The 14,895-nt window shown below is 37.9% G+C and overlaps 1 protein-coding gene across 2 annotated transcripts in view; it reads left to right on the plus strand.

Annotated features, from left to right (window-relative positions):
* The window catches only part of LOC150100304 (F-box/WD repeat-containing protein 8-like), a 223,815-nt gene that overhangs the window by 29,970 nt on the left and 178,950 nt on the right, over positions 1-14,895 (plus strand). For both annotated transcript variants that reach the window (XR_016549296.1, XM_090403239.1), the window contains exon 3: positions 10,092-10,256. Coding sequence is in view for 1 of the 2 variants with exons in the window: in XM_090403239.1 (XP_090259365.1) it covers positions 10,092-10,256 (165 nt within the window). In the remaining variant the exon portion in view is untranslated. The remainder of the gene's footprint in view (positions 1-10,091; positions 10,257-14,895) is intronic.

A 14,895-nucleotide genomic window follows, 5' to 3' on the forward strand; every position in this document is an offset into this window, starting at 1 on the left:
TAGTACAGAGCTAAGTGATCCAGAATTCTTTAGGAGCATTAACCCCCAGCAGATTTTCCCTCAGTTTTCGGGGGAAGAAACCGACGATGTGAGGGCCTTTTTTGAGTACATTGAGGAACTTAGAAGGATAGGGCGTGGAGCGACTTCCAGTTGCTTATACTGCTTCGCAGTAAGTTAACTGGAAGGGCAAAATGCTTTTTTTACTCCTCGCCCCTCCTGAAAGAAACGTTGGATTACCAGAGATTCAAAGGATCCTTATTTTCCAATTTGCCAAAGCCAAGAACATAGGACCTAATCGCTGGAAACTCCAAAAGTTGAACCAGAAGGAAAAGGAAGGCATCCCAGAATATTGCAACAGGTTGCTCACCTTTGCAAGCACACTGAGTGTACCTGAAGACGAAAAACGCCATCTAGATTGGGCTGTTTTTCAGCACTTCAGAGTCAGTGTGAGACAGGAAATGAAGGACGCGGCCTTTGCAAAGGGAATAACAAACCTGAAAGAATGTTACGATGCCGTTGTTGAAAGAGAACAACTTCTTAGGGACATCTGTCCCTCAGTTGCTAAAAGCCATGTGAATGCTGTAAGAAATAATGGAGAGGATGATAGGAGCCCAAGTCTAACAAAGGAAGGAATAGCAAAGAAGGAAAAATGCCAGATGCAAGGAAGTACTGGAGAAAATAAAACTGAAACAATCTATAGTGTCACTGTCGATGCCTGCAGATTTGACGAAGTCCGCTCCTTGGTCAGGCAAGAGGTCGAGAGATTACAACAACTATTCATGGAACGACTAGACTCTGTCGTCAGTCTGTTAATGCTAGATTGTTCCAGTGACCAGAAGCCCCCTGAGTTACAAGAGAGTAAGATTACTAATCTCATTCATAGGGAGGTTGAGAAATTGCAACAACTGCTGCTGGACAGAATGGAATCCCTAATGGAAAAACTAACGGAATTGTTGACTAAATGTGAATCGAACTCTCCTTTGTCTTTGGACGGAGAGGCTAAAAGAGGCCACTGTCAAGAGATTCCCAGATGTTATAGTTGTAACAGATTAGGACACTTGGCCCGAGACTGTTTTATAACACCCAAGCCCTTGAGAACCAAGTACCAGCCTCTAACTACGTCTCACATTTGTGACAGACCCATTGATAATGAGGAACAACAGGGCAAGGAACAATTCCCTGGAACAACAATTAATGCAAGGGTAATGACACCGGTTCTCAAGTTTCTCTAATCTCTGAGAATCGTCTCAAGGGACTGGGGGCCTGTGTGATTCAGAGAGCTAAGAGAATCAGAAATCCAGTTAGATTATTAGGATTATCTCCCTCCACAACTCATGCTACAAGATATGTTAGACTAAGGATTGAGCTACTTGCGTTAAATCTGCATGCATGGCATAACCTCCTAATTCTACCTGGGAACTCGTTGTCCCGAGTGGGATTAATCCTAGGAGAGGATTTTCTTAGGAAGCATGGTTTCTCATGCGATTACCCAAGAGAGAGCATTAAGTTCCGAGGAAAAGCAAAGGATACTGTAAGAAGTCAGAAGCAAAGAAATCAAAGAGAAGGCAAAGAATCCTCGTCCAACAAATCTGAAGGTAAGAAGGTGATAGAACTCGAGAAAAAGAGGGAAGGGCACATATCTGACACCCAGCCGGAATCAAATATCGCCGAGGTCAGGGAAAAAGAAGGAAAAACGGAAATTGGTAAAGATCAAGGAAAAGAAGCAGAGAAGAATGATCTAACTAGAAATGAGTGCACTGGTCTGAGTAAGCAGGATGAGGAGAATAAAGTTAATCATATGTATCAAGCAACAGTTGAAAGTCCAAACACAAATCAAAGTATTGCATCAAGGAACAAAACTGAGGACGAAAATCTTCTTGGGGAGAAAATTTCATTAGAAGGGGGGGGGGGGCAAAAGTAAAAGAAAATTTTCTGTAATTCCATTAAAGAAAAATTTTTAATTAAAGGGGTGGGGCCTTTGTTGTGTTTCTTATAATACCCTAAATTAGGGTATTATAAGAAAACAAAAATAACCAAAAGCCGAAAGGAGAACCAAGGGATGTAACAATAGCCTGACCAATATTGGATACCATAATTAGTGTGAAACTTGTGAATATTCCCGCGTAAAATACCTACTAAATTGTATGTTAGACAATCAATTTGTTATATACATATTTGCTGTTAGAATTGATATAAAAGAATTACTGTGTGAATTGCATATAACCAACTGAGATTATAAGATCAAAGCGCACGGGCAAGACACCGGATTAGTAAGTTGCCTCAAGCAGTCACGCGTGCATGTGGCGACCTAAGTTTTCGAGGAAGACGCTACGAAAAGGCAAGACCCATAAGTGCAAAGGAATAACGTGTGGGTAAAAATTTAGGGTTACAAGGATTCCCGGCAGGTGTTGATATAAAAGGGCTGGAAAACCCTCCCTTTTATATCAAGAGTCTGGAGTCTCTGTTCTCTCTCGGTGACAGAAGTCGGAGGTGTCCGATCATGATTAAGAGGGATCGCGGATTCCAAGCCCTACGATGAATGAATAGAGGATTTTCGAAGCAACAGGCAACTCCCAGAAAAGATAATGACCAAGTAGCGTGCCTTATGGATGCAGAATTGCCTTGCGCTAAGAATATTCTAGGCATAGATAATCGGTATTCAGACTCCATGAGGACCAACCCAAGCTGACAGGAATTTCAGCCTTAACATAGAGGAAAACAAATGTTTGGAAGGAGAGGAATCCAAGAATCGAAAGGACAAGCATGAGGAATCCTCGAGTTCGGTATAGTAAACCTTTAACCACCTCACCGGCTATTATGGATGAAATATGCATCCTCATACGCTTCGTATCCATCATATATTTCAATGTAATATCAATGGTATTAATTTTAATATGCACTTCGTATCCATGATAACCTTGACGTCTATAGATGTCTTGGCCAGTAGCATTCTTAATTAAGTAATGTGTGAGAGAAAGGTAATTGTAACTTAAGAATCATAGACCTTCATAAAGTTTTGAGACTCTAAAATTATGACAGAACTGTGATATTTTAATCGTAGTCGGTGAGCAATATGTGCTATGTATTATAATTGTACTTGTGTTGATTGCTAGCTATGTTTAACAGCTATAGAGATGTCTTATCCAGACAGCTTGATTAACACCAAAAGTCATTATTGGTTTTATAATGTAAGAATGCGAGCTTTGAATCTGAACATAATGTTTTTGTAGTATTAATTACTGTGTGATGTATATTGATTAATTTTACTTTGTAATCTAGCAGTACAGTGATAATTGAAAGTTCTTTATTCTGTATGATGATCATTATGTTATATAAACCTTTTGCTCTTATTAATTTGGTTGTCTGCGTCTAAGAATTCTATGCACCACTCATAAATTAATCGGATCTTAGTGGGAAATAATTGTTAATTAAGACCATGACTGCAAACATGGTTGATTATATTCATAATTGTTAACTTAGTATAGAAATAACCACGTGCATATCTGAAGGTTCACTTCTTGACTGAGAAGTTTTTCCAATCTAAGGGTTCTGGGTGGCATAGCGGAACAAACAAATTTTCCCACAACCTTAAGAGAAGTTAACTTCAGAAGCTTTGTTACCAAGGAGTTGGCTTAACCTTGAGACAATCCCTTTTGTAGATCAGATTAGCACACGTGATAATCTAAGGGGCTGAAGTATATAATAGTAAGACAAAGACAGACACATTACAGGCGCTGCTGAGATGGGACAAATTATTCAAGAGATAGTTAAGTAAAGGAGTTAAGCCATACTAAGTAAATATTACCTATTACTACGATCACAACATGACGTTATAACACCTTCAACGAGCTTCTAAACACCCAACTAAAAAAATGTTCTGGGGTTGTTTTACACATGGTGGTCCAGGATCACTTGTGCCTGTTGACAGTATGATGAAAAATGACCAATGCTGCATAAAAATATTGGAGAAAAGAATGATCCCACAGATCCAGAAAGACAAAGAGCTTATCTTCCAACAGGATCTTGCTTCATGCCACACTTAAAAAAAATGGAAGAGTTCCTCAAAAATCACAACATCTAATTGCTTCAGTGGTCAGATAACACTCCTGACATTAACCCAATAGAATAGTTGTGTATCACAATTTATTGGCCCATGTTTTGGGCCAATAAATTCTGATGCAAAGGATAACTTAATACACTCTATTATAAAAGTATGGTTTTGAGATGTAGAAATAAGAAAAATGTGTGTTACGTTGGCAGAATCCTTGCCTAAGTGAATTAATGAACTTATTAGGAACAGAGGAGCACTTGCAAGTATGACTTATACAAGAAGGATGGTTTGCATCTGAATGGATTTGGTGTTCGGAGACTGGAAAAAAGTGTTGTTAAATTAAGTGAATGTGGATGTGCTGAATCAGGGAAACTGGAGTATTTTTTGGGGTGGGGTGGGAGCCGTTGAATGGATATACAGACATCATTTAGGCAGACAAGTATAATAAGCATGTGTATAATATGCCTACGTTAGTACCACTGGTAACAAACCAGAATGGGATAGTTAATATAAAATGTCAGGATAGTAGTGGGCCTAAGGGGCTTTTGCACTTTATGTACACTAATGCCAAGAGCATTCGGAACAAGCAGGAGGAATTTTTGACATTGATTGGCTCATCCTGGCAAAAGGTTATTTTCATTAGTGAGACATGGCTAACAGAAGATGATATAGTTAGTGAGATAGAATGTGAAGGATATAGTGTGTTCATAGAGGATGAGAAAAAATAATGGGGAGGAGTGTTATTGATGATAGCCTGTAAGCTGCAACCAAAGAGAGTAGAAGTTCAACTGCAGGCCAGTGAAAATAGCACATTGAGGCTATCTAGTGTGAGATTGAGGCCAGCAGAACAAAACATCCAGTTGGATGCTGCTATAGAACAGTGTATGGAAAAGGTAATGGAGATAGTATGCATCATTAAATAGACTCAATAAGTGGAGGACAGGTAATTATTATGGGTGATTTCAACTATGGGAACATAGATTGAAAGGAGGAGAGGACATGGGAGGAAGGAAATGGAATTTATGCAGTTACTAAGGGATAATTACCTGAGACAGCATGTGATGGAATACTAGGGGTTCGAGAGTTCTCGATCTAGTAATTGCATCTGAGAATTTGCCTATAACGAATATGACCACATTGGCACCAGTTGGTTAGAATGGTCATGACCCAGAAGGTAGCTAGTGTGAAATGTGGGGAATATTATGGGGGAATATTCCCCATATGGTATTGGGGCCATGGCGTTTAAAACTGCAAGGGCTGGATGTTGATAGTGCATGGGAAGTGGTAAAGAAGTGTTTGAGGGAGGTAATGGAAGACTGCATACACAGAGTCAGGAGAGTAAATCAAGTGGGAGTTAAATAGATGAATATTATTATTAAGCTGGAGCTGCAAAAAAAGAAACAATCGTGGAGGGAATTTAAGGAGAAAGGTGATCCACAGGCACATGAGCAGTACAAGGGCCAGACCAGAAGGGTAACTAATGTGGTAAGAAAGGCAAAAGCAGATTATGAAAGGAAGTGGAAGTTAGCAATGCAGGCTAAAGAGAATCCCAAACAATTCTTTTGATATGCCCCAAGTAAAAGAAAGAATGTATATGGCAGAATGATTTTAATGAATGGCGATGGTAGGGAGGTAACTGAATTAGTCAAAATAATAGAATTACTAAGTGAATACTTTGCAAGAGTATATCATCTGGTGGTGATATATGCAGGAACGAGAGAGAGAGTCAAAGGCTTATACGGGAACTGAGGTAAATGAAATGGAGGTGCATAGCATATTACAGAACCTTGATGTGAATACAGCTGTGGGATTGAATGGTATACTAGCTCGAGTTTTATGTGAAGTGCCGAGGGAATTGTTAGTGCCCTCCATATTGTTTAATCAAAGTCATAGCTCTGTGTTAGTCCTGAAGGGGAGGAAAGAGGAGAAAATAGTTCCATTGCATAGAGGAGACTCCAAGACTGATGTGGCAAATTACTGACCAGTCAGCATATCAGGAGTTGTTGTCAAAGTATTGGAGAAGTTGGTCAAGAACAAAATACAGGAATGGACAGAAGGAAATGGGATACTGTATTGGGATCAGCATGGTTTTGTTAAGGGTAGGTCATGCTTCAGTAACTTACGCATGTTTTATAATACAGTGACAGCTGAGTTGTTTAGAGCTAATGGGCTTACAGTGATACTGCTGGAATCTGCAAAGGCTTTTGACAGGATACCACATGGAATTGTAATCAGTAAACTGCAGCACATGGGGATAGGAGGGTTGTTGATGGAGAGATGTCATAGAGTAGTTTATTCAGCAGTAGAATCCAAAAGCAGGCCTGTGACGGCATGCCGCAGGGTTCTGTTCTTGGACTGCTGCTGTTTAATTTGTTCATTAACGATATAGGAAAGGATCTGAGAGGAACTGTTCAGTTATTTGCCGATGATGCAAAGTTGGGTAGAGCAATAGTTAATACAGATGGTGTCAAAATTTTGCAGGATGATTTGGATAGATTGGCAGACTGGTCAAAGGAGAATGGATTTCAGTTTAATGTGGCAAAGTGTAAGATTATGCATTTTGGGATGAAAAGATTGCCAGCTGTACAACACTGTCAATTTCCAGTCTCTGGCTTTGTCAGAGACTTGGGAATGTTAGTGGATAGGGAGTTAAAGTTTAGGAGGCACATTGCAAAAGTGGCTAAAGCAACTCATCAGATCACTTGGTTACTGAAGAATACTTTGACGAACAGTGACAAGCAGATTATTGTTCCTCTTTATCGAGCCTTGATGAAGACCCCCTCCCCATCTTGACTACTGTGTGCAGATCTGGGCACCAGGGTTTCTTGGTGGAGAGGATCTATGGAATGAACCTTACGAGAACAGGTTGAAGATTTGATGGTTAGAAAAACTGGTTGATAGTTGGAAAAGAGGTGATATGATTGAGATATACAAATTACTGAAGGGTTTTTGCAAAGCTAAGTCAGAGGAAAATTTTCAGAGCAGCTGTGTTGGTGGGAGAACTAGGGGCCATCCGTGGTAATTGAGTGTAGTTAGCAAGGGTGTTAGAATTAGGTTTTTTTGCTTAGAGAGTAGTGAATGAGTGGAATAGGTTGCGAGGGTGTTGTGGGTGCCATGACTGTGAATGTTTGATATGTACAAGGTATGATAGATACTGTTCAAAGGTTCAATAGTTCTTGACATGATGTTTAAGGCCTCCCTTGATGAGTCTAAGGACTGCCCATAATAATAATAATATAAATTACTGGGGGGGGGGTTATTCCCCCTGGCACCTATGGTGCCCAATCCCTCCCCCTCCCCAAGCTCCAGACTAGTATGCCAGTTCTCCTTGAATTCTGATAACTTGAATTTTGAAGACTCGAAAGGGGGTCCCGCCTATGGTGCCCAAACCCCCGAGTTCCAGACTGGTAGGCTGGTTCTCTTTGAATTCTGATGACTCGAAATTCGAAAAATCGAAAGTGGGTTCCCCCCCCCAGCACCTACGATGCCTAACCCCCTCAGTTCCATGCTGGTAAGCTGGTTATTTTTGAATCAGGCGCGTGTCCTGAGTTCCGGACTGGTAGGCCGGTTCTCCTTGAATTCTGATGATGCGAATTTTGAAGACTCAAAAGGGGGGTTCCTCCCCCTGGTGCCTACACCGCCAACCCCCCGAGTTCCAGACTGGTAGGCTGGTTCTCCTTGAATTTTGAAGACTTGAAAGGGGGTACGTCCCTTGTCGTCTGCAGTGCCCCCCCCCCCCCCCAATTCCAGACTGGTAGGCCAGTTCTCCTTGAATTCTGATGACTCGAAAGGGTGGTCCCCCACCCCCCAGCGCCTATGGTGCCCAAACCCCCTAGTTCCAGACTGGTAGGCTGGTTCTCTTTGAATTCTGATGACTCGAAATTCGAAAAATCGAAAGGGGGTTCTCTCCCCCCCCCAGCACCTACAATGCCCAACCCCCTCAGTTCTGGGCTGGTAAGCTGGTTATTTTTGAATCAGATGCTTGGAGCTTGCTCCACCTTTGCTGCGAGTTGCTCCTTCTTGCCCTACTTCTGAGTTGCTTTCATGTTGCACTACTTGCTAAGACTTGAAAACAGCCATTTTTGTTCAATATTAGCTTTGTCTTATATATCTATAAAAATAGTGCAACGTTTAATATTTTTCTGTTAAAAAAATGTATTATATAAAAATAGTACAATGTTTAATATTTTTCTATTTTAAAAAAAAATGTATTATTTTCATCACATTTTTTATGTAAAAATATTACACTACCTACACCAAATTATTATTATTATTAATTACTATTAAATATATATTATATTATATTAAGAAGATGGGGAGGGAACGGTGAGGAAGAAAAAAAAGTCCTTTTTAGGACTTCCAGGGTAACGAATGGCAATGCTATAGCCAATGAAGTTTTAACTGAGGCTCAGCTATTGCCCATTACCCAGCCATGACTGGAGCTTTTAGCTCAATAACACTCCTTCTACACAGATTCTCTTCATTCAGATGACGGGATAAAGAATCAAGGACTCAGTCCATCAGCAGATGAATAATATATAATGGGGTATATACTAAGAAGACGGTCAAAAAAGGGACACAAAAACGTTACATAAAAATGTTTATCATTTTATATCTATAGGGTAGATTAGGTAAAGTTGAAGTTTAATTTTTGTACTTATGTTCTTGTGAAATTAAAACTTTAAAATGTGAGTGTTTTGATTAATTTGTTTACTACTGTATACCTCAGTCTTTGCACCACCCTTGTGTAATGGGATTACCATACATTCGTTCAACTACAATTTTCCCTGTTCTGAGACTTTAATTATATAGCCTGGTTAAAGGACTAGCCAGTTCAGTTGAACACTCCTTTAGCACCTGTGCTGATATCCCATCAGTCCCTATTGCTGAATTCTTATTCAGTTTGTGCAACAGCTCTAATACCTCCTCCTCACACACCTAAGTTTCTTCATCCAGTGAAGTGGTAGCAGTGAACGCAATGTTTCATTCACCTGCTTGATAGCTTTTAGCAAAATGGACCTCTTCTGCATCTATCACCCTCACACCATCTACATTCACTAGAGTTATTCTTTTATATTCATTCTTTCTTTTACTTGCAGCATCATCATCATCATCACAGGCTCAATGCCTGTAGGTGCCTGTTGCCATCTTGATACAACTCTTCCGTTGCATTCTATTTTGAGTAAGATGACTCAGTTTATGTACAGAGTTTCCGCACTATTTGATGATGTCATTGCCCCATTCTCTGTTTGGTCTTCGTCTTTTGTTTTTTCTTTCAATCATCCCAAACAGCAGCGTTTTTAAATTCCTCTCATCATTCATTCTACATATATGGTCAAATAGATGTAGTTTCATTTGATTATTTTCTGGATCAGATTGTCTTTTGGTTGTATTCAACTATATAATTTGCATATCAATGCATGTCTCTTTCACACCTCTGAAACATGGCATGTTAGCAAACCCAAATTGATATAGTGCCACTGCAATTAAAGAAAAAAAAACCTCCTTCAAAAAAATAAATAAATAATAATAGATAACTCACAAAAGACCATATCAAAAACAGACCCTTCCAGTAATTTTCAGCAACCTGTGTGGCATATACATCAACTTTAAATGTTGAATTTTGTTGTCCCTTCCCCAGTTTACTGGCACCTAGAGAAATTGAGACCTGACTTTCTGTTTTTTATTGAATCTCAGATTGCAGTTACAACTACAGTCTGCCTTAATTGTTGGAATTACAATCTATGTAAATTCTTTCTTCACAGGAGTGGTACAGATGCTTTTGTACAGTTTGTACCTTGTCAGAGGATGCCAAATCTCAAACTACTCTTTTTGACTTTTTTTTCCCCATTATATATTATTCATCTGCTGTCTCTACCAGTCCTGTAATTCTGAAGATTGCTCTGTCTTGTTAGACTCCTTATTCTTATCCTTGAAGCTTCATTTGCAGTAGTCCAAATATTCAAATGTAGGTCTTTCCAAATCAAAGGTTCTGATTGTGCACATGTGCAAAATTTGTACAATTCTTTTTTCTTTATAGGTCAGCAGAAGTTGGAAAAGTTTAGCTGAGGATGAACTGTTGTGGAGTCAACACTGTCATCGCCTTGGTTTTGAAACTTGTACTGCAACCACAGAGAAAAATAACTGGAAAAAAATTTTGAAAGAATTTGTTATCAGGGAAACAAGGATACGAAAAAATTGGAGAGTATGTTAAATTTACTTTCTTGAAATTTTTTGTATTGAAAATGAGTGTATGTACCATCTTTTTTTCAGAAGTATTTGCTCACCATTAAATGGGATCCTTAGTTTACTGGTCATTCCTGAATGGATAATTGCTTATTCTTGGAACAGCACTAAATATCTTTACCTACTGATAACTTGCTAGCAAGTAGATTTCCAAACTTTTCTGGATAATTGAGAGATGATTATATATTACAACAGATTATTTACTCATTTTTTTTTAATCTTTCACCAAGCTTTATTAATGAAATGCTGTTTCTTGTTTAAATGCAATTACTATTTATATCTTTGCTAAATTTGCTAAAAAAACATTGATATAAAATTATTTTTCTAAAGTAAAAATTATTTTGTGCATTATTTTTTCTTAACTGGAATCCTTATAAATTTTTATTTTTCTTATCCTGAACAGAAATGTCTGCATTGAAAATGCAAAAAGGTTACTTACAGGGTAGAATAGAATATTTTTTATAAAAATAAATGTTACAACAATATTGTGCATGTTGCAAAGCAAGTGAAGAGCTTGTTCCCAACTGCAACTGAAATATAGTAGGAATAAGAGCAGAGTAGCTTAAAAAATAAAATAAAATAATAATAACTAAGCAAGCATATGTATCAAAATTACCTTCCAGAGGAGAAGTTTAAAAGAATGGGTGAATTGAACAGAGTCACTCTTATTTAGTTTATATTCCATGGCTGCACCTCACTGAGAGAGAGATCCGGTCATGGATTAAAGAATTTAAAAGTTAAGGTATGATTTAACATTCATTATTACTATTAGTACCACCCCAAGACCTCATTGAGTCAAAGACTCATCTGGGAGGTCCTTTTATCACACACACACAGCTCATCATACCGTGTTTTAAACACATTCAAACTCTTTGCAGACACCACATTTCTGAAAACCCGGTGACCAAATCTGGGCACAATAGTCCATGTGTGGCCTTATCAAAGCCTTATACAATGGAACAAGAATCTCCCTACTTCTATACGTCAGTGTTCTCTGCATCATTCCCAGAAGCCTTTGTGTTGTCTTCACAATTCTGGCAATGTATCCCCTAAATTTTAGATCCTTATCCACTATCACCCCCAGATCTCTTATTTCGTCTACTTCCAACAATATATTCTCACCAAGCATAAATTCTGCATCCCATGTTTGTTTTCCAAATTTTAAAACCTTACATTTTGCAACATTGAACTCACATCCCCTTATAAGGTCTTCTTATGACAGGTCTTCTAGGCTGTGTGGTCTCTCTGAAGTGCAAAAAAAACAGTTGAGTCAATCCTACTTATTATTATATTACGACATCTCCAAGGACTTATTGGAGGAGGGCATGCCACTCACACAACAAACTGTCCAGACATCTATCCTTGGCTCTTTCAGCCTCCGTTAGTAATTCTCTTTCTAAAAGTTGACCAAGTAAAAGTGTGTTTCTAAAAGTGTGTACCTGCTCTTCAACCAACAGGTTGTGGATTCGAATTCTTCTGCAGGCATGGATGTTTGTGATTGTTTTACCTTGTGTATTGCTATAAACTTTGATTTCGCACAGTATGACCTTTTCTGTCCTTGTGCCATTAAGTCCATAAATCATCATCTTTCTAACATCAAATAATCAAAAGAATTTAAAAATGAGATGTCTAATATCATCATATTTCCTTTCAACATTTTAACTAGTCTCCTTGTCACAAATATTCTGTTGGCTCTGATATTTTGTATTACTTATTATTATTATTTATTTATTTATTTTAGATATGTGAAGAGCCAAAGGCTTATTTTATTTTTTACTGGATTAAGAGGCTACAAAATGCATAATACTATAATGCTGTGGCAGGTGATTAGGTACAGCAATATTCTGCTGGTGAGTTTCTTGAAGAGCTGGAGGTTGTATTCACTTGAGATAATGATATGGGGGGTAGGCTTCTCCAAAGAACAGAGGTAGATGGAATGAAAAAAGTGGATGAGAATTAGTGCAGTAAGTTTGTAGCTGAACCATGTATAAATTTTGACTAACAGCTGTTTGTATTATTAACAATTAAAGGAAAATGGAGGAATGGTGGCTAGTTTAGCAGACCAGCTTCCATGAAAATTCTTGTAAAAAAAAAAAAAAAACAGTTGTAATGAAGAAAATGGATGTCTATGAGAAATTAGAGGGAATTTTTGAGGGAGGGAGGGAGTCATCTTTGTAAACTACTGTCTTCTGAATAGCAATGAGTATTCTTAGGTTAGGATGATGTTCTACAAACCTCCTAAAAGTGCCTGTTCTACTAAAAACCACCTCCCTACTTTAGAATACTATGAAAACAGTATTAGACAATCAGGAGGATTCAGGATTTATAAACTGTTAGGAGTTGTGCAAGTGAGTAACAGTGTTTTGAATGAAAGAGGTGTTAGTTTTTTTTTTGTCTGAAAGGCCTTGGATGTAATATGTTTGTGTCAGAATGGGCCAGACATAAAAGTGAAGAGAAAAGAAGAGAAAATTGATCTTGACTGGAAATTATAATATTATCAAAAATAAGGGGGGGGGAGAGTGAGATGAAGTTACTTTCTTCCAGGCAATAAGAAATGATTGTGTTTTAACATTGAAATTCACTAGATTAACTTTATCCCCACTTGAGAATAGTGAGGAGATAGAGATGTTCAAGGCTTTATTAAAGATCTTGAAGCTTGAATCATTTACACTCTGCATGGGTGCTCCAGTAATGAAAAAGATTGGATGTACCATCAGTACAAAACTATGAAATGGATTCAAGGTAAGGTCAATTAATGTATAGATGAAGAGTGTGAGAAAGCACAGAGCCCTGGAGTAACCCATTGACAGAGAAATCTGATCAGAGAAAAGCACCCATCATAACATGCAGTATCCACCATGATGACATGCCTGTCCAAAGTTTATCAGAATAAGTAAGGAAATTATTGCATAAAAGGTATATTTTGTCATAGTATTCTTGGATAGTGACACCACCATTCATATCACAAAAAATGAACCTATAGTCAGTTTAGCACATATTCTATAGACATAAATTAATTTTGCAATATATGAAAATGGTCTAGATGAAATGACAGATTTTAATAATGATCCAAAGTACCAATTCTCATCAATTATGATCTAAGTACTAACGTTCATTAAGCCACGAGGGAATTATCATCATTTGCTAATATAAACAGAATTATGATGGAAAGATTAAAAAATACAAAGAAATCACTCAGCAGCTAGACTTAAACCTAGAATTCGTTCAACAGTAAAAATTGCTATTAAAAAATCCCCTACCTCAGTATTAGACTGGCTAACTCACCTTTCGTCGAAAGAGACCAGATAAAGGTTTCTCACATCATGAACAGGAATCAAACCCAGGTCTTTCCATCCAAAGGGCTTCATGTATGCAGACTGAGCTACAGATTCTCTTGCTAGTCAATGAAGATGATGTAATCATGACCAAAACAGACTGGCAGCATGGACAAAAGATTTATAGTTTACATGGGAAATTAATGACTACTAGTTTAACATAGTCAAGTTTAATCCCAACATGGTACATACTTTGGGGTGAAGAGATCACAAGCTGTGTACTGGATTGATGAAAGTGATTTTGCATGGTCAATTAGATTTGAGAGTGATTGTGTACATGGAGTTGAAGTTAAAGGGTGTTTGCAGAGGCAGCCATTATAGCAAATCAGATTATGTGGTGGTTGAAGAATGCACTGAGAATCAAAAATAGGAAGGTTATCATTCTCCTTCATAAGGTTTAATGAGGTCAGATCTGGGCTACTTCATGCAGATCTAGTCTCCTGGATCCATGGGGATGAAGAAGCGGTGGAGAAGAGGGAGAGGTCTCTGGAATGTTCTTCCTCGTGAAGATAGATTAGACTGAGAGTCTGTTAGCTTCAATGACTAGTCAATAGATGAAAAAAGATAGATCATGAACAAAACAAAAAATTATTAAAGGGGTTTTATAGGATTGACACCAAAGACTTTTTTTAGTATATGGCAGGAAAGGAGAAAACATGGGATTACCAGAGTGTAGTTATGAAGTGGGTTAGAACTAGATTTTTTTTGCTTGGAGGATAGTAAATGGATGGAATGGGCTGCCAAAAGCGGTTGTGAATACTTGTCAGTAAATAATTTCAAGGAGATCACAGTCAAAGAAGGCAGTAAAATCTAAACACTACCTGTGAACAACTGAAACATTGTTCGCCCAAATGGACTTAAGAGAGCACATGAATAACCTAGATCTTGGTGTGACTGTCAGCTGTAAAATAACTGTATAATCTAACCTTTGTAAAAAGTTTTTTGACACTACTTCAAATGAATCTAAGAATATCTCCTTATGTAAATATTAGGTCGTTAAGATCAAATTTTGATAATTTAATGTTACTTTTCTCAGAATTTGAACTATATATAGATATTTGTGTTAAGTGAAATGTGGATCAAACAACTTGAAATTGAAATACATATTATGACTTTTCATTTTCAAATTTACTTGCCACTTCTTCAGCCTCTTTACACATTTCCTCCAGGAAAACTCCTCTATCTTTCCTTGCACTTTTTTTTTTTACCTGTCCGTTTTTAAGCCTGTATCTTTCATTTATCCTATTTCTTTTTCCTTCTATA

This window comes from Typopeltis vanoorti, chromosome 13 (assembly GCF_054136105.1).
Source record: "Typopeltis vanoorti isolate ZY-2024b chromosome 13, IOZ_Tvanoo_1.0, whole genome shotgun sequence".
Classification (NCBI taxonomy): Eukaryota; Metazoa; Arthropoda; class Arachnida; order Uropygi; family Thelyphonidae; genus Typopeltis; species Typopeltis vanoorti.